This window comes from Gavialis gangeticus, unplaced genomic scaffold (genome assembly GCF_001723915.1).
Source record: "Gavialis gangeticus isolate Ggan-Ray unplaced genomic scaffold, GavGan_comp1, whole genome shotgun sequence".
Taxonomy (NCBI): Eukaryota; Metazoa; Chordata; order Crocodylia; family Gavialidae; genus Gavialis; species Gavialis gangeticus.
This window is the reverse complement of record NW_017729022.1, coordinates 119641882-119650391: the sequence shown is the minus strand read 5'-3', so window position 1 is coordinate 119650391 and position 8510 is coordinate 119641882. Positions and strand designations below refer to the sequence as shown.

The window sequence follows — 8510 nt, the reverse complement described above, 5'->3', positions numbered from 1 at the left end:
GCCAGGTTTGCAAAGATTGCTGCTGATAAATCACTAGCTACTTTTCTTGTTATGTGCAAAACCTTCACTTGTTTTTACATTAGTTACATGCACAATTTTCAGCAATTCCCCCATGGTTTGCTCAGAGAACTACCTCTATGTTTTCTGTTTGAGACTGTTATTAAACAGGTCATATAGCTACCAATATGCTGATGGTTTTACAGACAGAAAAATAAAACACAAGTACAGAAAATGTGTACTTTAATAATTAATTAAATAATAATAATGTTAGCAAATATAAACTTTTACTTAAAAATAAAACCTTTGACATTTTTTACAAAATTATTTTAGTGTAATATGGCTAATAACTTATAAACATGTATGATACATGATCCCAAATGGCTTTACTCACTGGGGGCATCTACAAGTTGCCCTACAGTAATGTAGTGACATGCTATATCGCTGTACGGTAGACTAGTGATGTAGTGATCATGTCAGTCTACACGTGATTGCCAGCTACATCACTTTAGTAGCACCCTCCCTGATTATAGGGCACTGCTACAGCGGTGTAGCAGGGAAATCTTCTCATGTGTCACCAGTGTGGCATAGTATGGGCAGTTACTGCGCCTTGTAGTAGTACTTCCAAAAGGAAGTACTAAAACATGGTGCAGTAACAACCTCACTGTACAGCAATGTGTAGACATGCCCACTCAGACAAATTCATCCAGCACTAATGTGTAATATTCTCTAGGGTAGAATGTGGAAGATGTGTGCAATCACTTAAGAGAGGAAAAAAACCATTGTAGCCAGCTGAAGTTGTAGGAAATCTAGGTCAACAGAACATAAGTACCTTAGCTGCAATCTGACCAGAAAATGAGGTGCTAATACCCCTGTTGCTATTTTTTTTTTTACTACAGGTGGTCATGATTCTGGGTTTAGATCTTGTCATTTCTACTGAAGTTCTCCTGAAGGCTAACAGATACTTAAGAGACTACATTACTGTGATCACTCCTCTCCATCACTGCTAGATCGGCAGTCACCTGCTAAGAAGTTGGACTTATTCTGCATGCTAAGCAACTACCTAAATACAGAATAAAGTATGCAACACTTTCCTTCCAGACAATGCAAGGGAAATTAAAAAAGTCAGAATGTAATGAACCAAATTACAATATCAAAGTCAGTGCTCTTTTCTAACAAAACAATCATTGATACTCCCCAAATTCATGCAAGTAAAGTTTCAGTAATAATAATATTAATACTACTACTACTACTAATTTTAAAAAGTGTTTTGCTAAATTTTGTTCAGAGATGAATTACTTTCCTTTGCTTACATCTAATATCAAATGTTCACCAAAGACAGCATACATTTTCTCAGAATGCAGGCAACCAACCTGCAGTTGCTCTTTCTACTTCAGAGCAAAGGAGAGTATAGTCACTAACATTATATCCAGCTGACTCTACCAAAATACTTATGGCCCAAGATTAATAGGAAGAATCTGCTTCAGACTATCTTTTCATTGAGGAATATTATTCACTGACAGGTCTAACCCCATTTTTTTCCATGGGGTATCCTGCTGTCTTCTACATGACACCAATTTTGTCACTTAATTTCAGGGTTAGGGAGTATATAGCATTCGAGTGCTTCATTTATGGGGTAGTGAAGAGATTGCAACCAACCATGAAAAAGAAAAAGCTGATGAAAAATATAATCCTTATATATTATCCTTATAGAATCCTTGCCATTTCCCAATGTGGGCTTTTATCCTTAAAAATACTGTTCCTTAGCTAGTAAGACTTATGGTAGGTCCAGTCACCAGACTAAGAAGTGAAATCAGAGCAAGAATGTTTCTGTTTAGCTTGTCTTCCCAAATATCTAGCGAAGTCTGATGTGGCCCTGACCAGTCCAGGGAGGAGTACATGTTCCATGATGGGGGTTAATGAGTCCAAAAGAGACTGGGAGCAATCACTGGCTGTGCATAGCTGGGCACCAGGTACTCTTGGAGAGGCTGAGAGATTTATGTTCTTTGGACAGTCCCGTCTTCTTTTCTAGTTCATCCTTAACCATGTCTGCATCACAGCTCTCTCTGTGTTTCACCTCTACTTCTTTCTGGAGGGAGTTTCCCTGTTCTTATTGGTTCTGGATGATCCCTCCTGGGGAGTTAATGGCAGGACTGCATTTCTCCTCTCCAAAGTTGCATGGTCATTGGTTTCAAGTCTTCATCTCTGAGGAAAACAGGAGTTGGGGAAAACAGGAGGAGTGTTAGCTGATATGACAATGAAAAAACCTCAACCTATGAGAGGCTCTGAGTTGGAATTTCTTCTGATCTAATGCCCCAGTTACTTTAATTCTAAGTGCACCAAAATAACGGCCTGCAAAGACTGAAAGACATTCAAATAGGCACAGGGCAAGCATCTGTTCACTGCCAGGGGAAAATTAAAGCAGAAAATGACATATGCTGTGTTTCAGTCAGCAGGCTAAAGTATTTCAATCCACTGTTTTGAGCCCATGGAGAGGTTCCCCGTCCTGGTACTGGATGAAGGACTAAGCCTACCTCAGTCCCTGCTACATACTGTAATCAAAGTTGCAAAAATACTTACTTGTTATTAGGTTGTCTGTTCACTTCTGTTCCCATCTGACTAGCTACAAGGAGACATGAAATAAATAAATGCAAGATTTACAGAAATCTGAGAAATAGGAGTTAAGTAGGAAAAAAGAGCCAATGTTAAAAACCCCACTGATCTCAGGAAGTAGAGGAAGGGCCTTGTTATACAGGACACTTAGGAGGTCTTACCTGTATTTAACATGTAAGTGTCTGCACATTCAAGCAGTAAACCACATGTTAAGTTTGATAGTATCATAGATAGCAAAGTTAGGACCTTTTGTGCAAGGGCTATCTCCAAGTTGTACTAAGTAACATATGTTTAGCTATTGTCTGGCTGTTCCATAGAAATAATACAAGCAGTATGTGGCAGTTACCCAGCGATGACATCTACAAGGGACCCCTCTGATACACCAAGCCTTCACTGTTGGTCCCAGCCCTAATATGGTAGCAGTCTTGAACCAGCTGTGGTGTGGTGGGGTTAGGACTGGCAATCAGCTGATTGTCAGTCCCAGCACCACACTGTAGTTTTGAACTGGGTCTGGTGTGGTGCTAGGACTGGGATCAACAATGAGCTGATTGTTGGTCCTGGCCCCAGAACCTCATCAGAATCCTGAACAGGTCCCTGTGCAGTTCTGGGACTGAGAGCAATAATCATCTGATTGTCAGTCTCAGCCCTAGCAGTGCATCAGACCTGGTTCAGGACTCTGGTGAGGTGCCAGGCTGGGACTGACAATCAGCAAACTGTGCTGTAAGAGATTGTATTAGAGATCATAGTAAACATTACCATGTGGCTGCTCAGATCAGTGGCTATGCATAGGGGGTGCATGTGCACACCCTGAGAGCATTGGTGCACCGCCTGACCAGCCACGCTCACCACTTAGGCAATGGATGGGACAGGCAGGTGGGAGTGGCTGCAGCAATCGGCCGGCACTTGCTCCCAGAAGTGGCTGCAGCCACTCCTGGAAGCAGCTGCAGCGATTACAGTGATCAGCCATCGAGGGATTGCCTGGGGGACACCCCACCCACCCCCTGGTCTGCAGGATTGTCCAGGGGAACCCCCCACCCCAGTCAGTGGGACTGGTCACGGAGTAGGGGGGCACAGGCCCCTCCTGACTAAGGCGGCACCAGTTGCCCATGGCTTAGTTCGCATTCTAACTTTTAGTATGGCACAGTAATACTTACTAGGGGAGTCTACATGTTCATTAATGTGCTTTGTCTATCATGGATTAAATTTAGCACCTCTAATATAAGGTACTAACTAAATGTGCATTAGGCTGCCTTATGCACAGTAGTGAAAGCACATGCTTTTTTAGTGATGCTCAATACTCAGTAGCCTAATTTTACTTGCATTATCATATTAGCACAGTTTTTCTGTGATGCTCGAATGCTCAGTAAAATGGGCTACTGCACATTAAAGTGCACATGTAGATGTGCCAACTATGATCTAAATAAAATGCGTCTTAAGTGTTTTGTGTGACAAGACCCCTCGAAGAGAATTATGTCTGCTGGGGACTGAACTCTGTTTGGCTGTGTGAACAAATGTAGGCCTGGAGACTCTGGGGAACATATTTTACTCTTGATACAAGAAAGGACAGGACTTCCATATTAGGAGTAGGATCCTTTTGATTTGAGGTAACTGCAGGACTTTGGGATTCAGTACTGGAGCACTATGGAGAAATTCAAGCACAGACTAAAAATGAAGACTAAATTCAGTTCTCATTCAGAAGACAGGTCCTTCAGTATAGCATCTGGAGTAACTGATATGGGAAGCGGACAAATTAATTACTATTAATTGCTATGAATTTGTCACTATTACTATTAACTGGTTTTCCTAGTCTTGCTCCAGCTGGCAGTAGTGCTAGACAAAATAAGTTTACACAATTCCTATGACAGATGAGCCAAATCTGTCAGGGAGGGAAGCTGGCAGAGGGGTGGGACTGAGGATGTGGAAATATTTTCAGACTGTGAGAGCTACATGCAGGATAAGAGAGAAGAACACGTCAGTTTGCTAAGGGAACTGGGGATAGCAGGGAATACATGGATATGCTGGTATATGGACATGCTGCTGGAAGGAGGATGCCCTTGAGTGGGTACACAGTTGTCCAGCATAGTGAGTGTAACCAAGTTGCTAACTTATGGGATGGCACACACGCCTTGCCTCTTGGGTGGAAAGACATCCACCCACTCCTGTTGGAGATATCATCAGTAAGGGGGATGCTTGGAGAAACATAATTTCTTCTAATCAAGACTAAGCTATGCTAATTGACATACAGAATCATTTCCGATTCCTATCTGTTTTCCCACCTCTGACTATCTAGTTGATCAAATGAAATCTCATAATCTCCTCTTCTATCCTGATCCCTATACTCCTAGTCTTTAAGTCAATGGCCAGAATTTAAAACCAAATCACTTTGCAGGTAACAAGAAGAGTCTGATATGATATCTCAGGGGAAAGGGTGTCCTCAGGAGATTCCCATCTCTGTGCAAACCAGAGATGAAGTGGTGTTTTAGATATAAAATATTAAGAAGTTTTGTTTTGCATTTTAATTGATTCCTTGCTGTTCAGTATGCATGCTGATAGCCAGTGTATTAGCAACTAGCTATTTCCATTTGACTGTAGGATGAAGGATAACGTTCAGAGGGACTCAAAAGAAGAACTATGATGTGGAAAAAAGTAGGACTGAATGGGAAGCAAAAACTTACAATGGCTGGTAGAAGTGTTACATCTACTTCTCTTTCTCACCACCATCACAAGAACCACACCAGCTATGACCACTCCAGCTATCAACCCAACTGCAAGCAGAATAACGGGTTGCATGACTTGTGTTACTGGTTCTGGTGCTGAATAAAGAAAGGAGTACAGACTTTAAATCTTTAACAGTGATAATAAATTCATTTATTCACAGTTATGACCCATCCCATCTAGCCCAAACCATAAAAGCACATAAATCAAAAGATAATGTAAAAACATTTCCAGCATTCCTTGCTGCTTTTACATTGCTTCATTTGAGCTTGAAATCTTAATGGCCACCTCAAAAATATTAAGGGAAAATAGTTTCCCAAAAGCGTGGAATGTATAACAGTTAGATATGTTGCTCTCTTGATATAAGAGCATGTGAAACTTCTGTTAAAGTTTTGTGCTACAGTGTAAATTTGAGGAACTGGACTAAATATTTCTTGGTAACTGTTGGAGGTGGAAGTCATAGAACATATGAAATGTTCTACTGTGCTATTCATAGTGTTTCAGGGGGATATGAAAGAGGCACAGAATGCAGGGGAGTTTTCCCTTAATTTCTTATTATCATGTCTTTAAAGTTTAGGTTTGGTTTGGGGTATCCTGAGGCAAGTTGAAGTGAATTTCACTTGAGTTTAACTCCTGGGTGCCAATATAAGGTTGGTGTTGGGTAGACCCTCAGTCAGGGAGAGAAGCTACCTTCACTGCTAAAGTCATCTTTGGGAGTCTTGATCTTTCTGAAGGGCATAAGAGGCTGTGTCCTGTCCTTGGAAGATTTATTTATGAATTGTATTTCCCTATTGTGATGTTTGAGGAACAGAGTGTCTACCCCTTCATGCTTGTTTAAACGGGACACAGGCAACTGCGGCAGCAATAGCAGAGAACATGCCTACTCAACCCTGCTTTCTACACTGCTGCCATTCCCTCTGGAAGATGAGATATGCTTCACCCTGCAAGAACACCCAACCTGTCAAGGCAACACAAATATGTACAAGGGACTGGCTTATAGAGCTCCTCTACCCTGATGCATTCATATTCTCATGTACAAATTAAAAAGTGTGCTAAGGGGTACTAAAGGATTTTTCCTCACAGTGTGAATTAAAAAGGGCTTTTATTTTAAATGGGGAGGGGATTAAAAACAAGTTATCTCATATACAATTCTAACATCTTCTGATGTGCCCACAGCAGGGTTTGAGTGTTAGTTGTTTAGTCCCACAGCTCAGATGTTTCCAACTTGAGCTACAGATGTAACTGTAAGCCTTTCTTTGGCTCAGCCAGTACAGGAGGCTTTGACATACACTTTCATAGTGGATTACAGAACAGCAGCAGTAGACTGGAATTAGGGGTTTCCATTCAGCAAGAATCATGTAGCTCAGTTGTTAGAGATGGGCTAATGAAAGCACTTCTGTGTGAAAGGCACTGGGTCTGAGTGGATAAATTCGGGGCTTACCATGTTAGAATATTAGGTTCAACTTTTTGCCATTTTTTATTATTTATAAAATAAAGGTTTTACACTGATGGTGACTGCCTTAACCTTCACTAGTGACTGTTGTGTCCAAATGCACCTCAATATTAATGGCACCTAAGGGCTGAAAAGTCAGCATGGCCAAAGCAAGACGCACCAATGCATAGTGACTTTGAGACAAGGCTTTCCATTTTCCATGCTGGGTAAACCAGGCAGCTGATGTTAATGTGGGTATCCATGGGAACCTGGAAGGTCCGAGTGATGGTAACCTTATACAGCTTTGTTTTATCATCCTGAAAAACTGCCATTTGGTCCACATGTTCCTCAGTCAAGTTTCCCTTTGAAACTTGCCAGCTCATCTGTGTGGGCTCTGGATAGCCCCAGCTGGAGGAGCAGGAGAGATTCAAAGCTGTGCCAGGTTTTACTGTTCCCTTGTGTAGCTTCACTATTTCTGGCTGACTGTAGTTAGCTAAAAACAGATCAGAAAAAAGCACCATGAGTCACACACATTATCTCTACTTGCCACCGAAGGTTCTCAGGGACAGAAGTGAGTCTGCCCAGGGAATGGTCCTGAAGCCTGTCATGGGGTATTTACTTCTTTTGCCTTCTTTTGGCAGTGTCCCCCAGCCATACTCTCCTTTGCCTCAGTACTGTAGTGCCCCCAAGAGAAGGCCTTTTGAAGCCAAGCCGTGGACTGTTTTCTTCTAATTGACTCCCAGACAAGGTTTAGAGTTGTTATAAGGAGCAAATTCAGCTCATCACCTTTTTATTCCAATGGAAAAAAGAGAAAGGTATTTACTGACCAGAAGCCATGATGGGGAGTTATGAGGAAGCATCAGAACTGCCCTGTTTTGCTGGTTCATCTTGGGTTGAGCAGTGTAAATCAAGGTGAGCATGAATATAAGAGCAAGTCATCAAGACATTTAGAAAGCTGTTCTTCAGCTATGTGTATACTAGAAGCCTGGGGGAGGGGGGCAGTGGGAGGGTGATGAGCACTATTAGGTAGGGCTGTGTGAAGCTTTGGGTGGTGATTCAGTTCGGAGGAGATTTGACCCTATTTGGTGGCCGAATCTCTGAATCCGAATAGAATCAGGGGACCAATTTAAAGGTCTGAATTGATTCAGAGCTCTCCGAATCTTCAGAAGAGATTCCTGCCAGGCCCCCCAGCCCCCTTCCTGCTCCCCCAGTCCCCCCATGGGTGCCCACCCCAGCTCAGTACTTTAAAAAAAAGCCCCAGTGCTCACCGGGTGCTGCCAGGGAGTGTGTGTGTGTGTGGGGGGGGCAATCCCTGCTGTCCCCCCATTGCATGGGGGGCTTTGCCATGAGCCCCCAATTCCCCCCTGCTCTGCTAGCCTCCCCATGGGTGCCCTGCCTGGGCCAGCTCCGGCCCTTTAAGAAAAAAAAACAAAAACAAGAAAAGCCCCAGGACTCACTGGTCCTGCTGGGGCTCACTGCTCCCAATGGGGCTTCAGGGGCTCATGCAGAACCCCCCATGTAATGCAGGGCAGTGGGGGCCAGTGGGGATTGCCCCCTGCCAGAGGGAGTGGTGAGTCCTGGGGTTTTTTCAGGGGGTTTTTTTTCTTAAAGGGCCAGAGCTGGCCCATGTAGTGGGGCTGGGGGGGCTCATGCAGAGACCGCCATGCAGCATGGGCCAGTGCGGGCAGCAGGGATCGCCCCCTGCCAAACAGCACCCAGTGAGCTGGGGCTTTTTTTTTTTTTTTTTTTTTTT

The 8510-nt window shown here is 43.1% G+C and overlaps 1 protein-coding gene across 1 annotated transcript in view; it reads right to left on the bottom strand.

Annotated features, from left to right (window-relative positions):
- Nucleotides 1–293: 293 nt before the first annotated feature.
- The window catches only part of CD86 (CD86 molecule), a 21205-nt gene continuing 12988 nt past the window's right edge, over nt 294–8510 (bottom strand). The window contains exons 3-6 of the mRNA XM_019516077.1: nt 6939–7250; nt 5286–5423; nt 2578–2620; nt 294–2202 (exon numbers count right to left, since the gene is read on the bottom strand). Coding sequence (XP_019371622.1) covers nt 2139–2202; nt 2578–2620; nt 5286–5423; nt 6939–7250 — 557 coding nt within the window. The 3' untranslated portion in view covers nt 294–2138. The remainder of the gene's footprint in view (nt 2203–2577; nt 2621–5285; nt 5424–6938; nt 7251–8510) is intronic.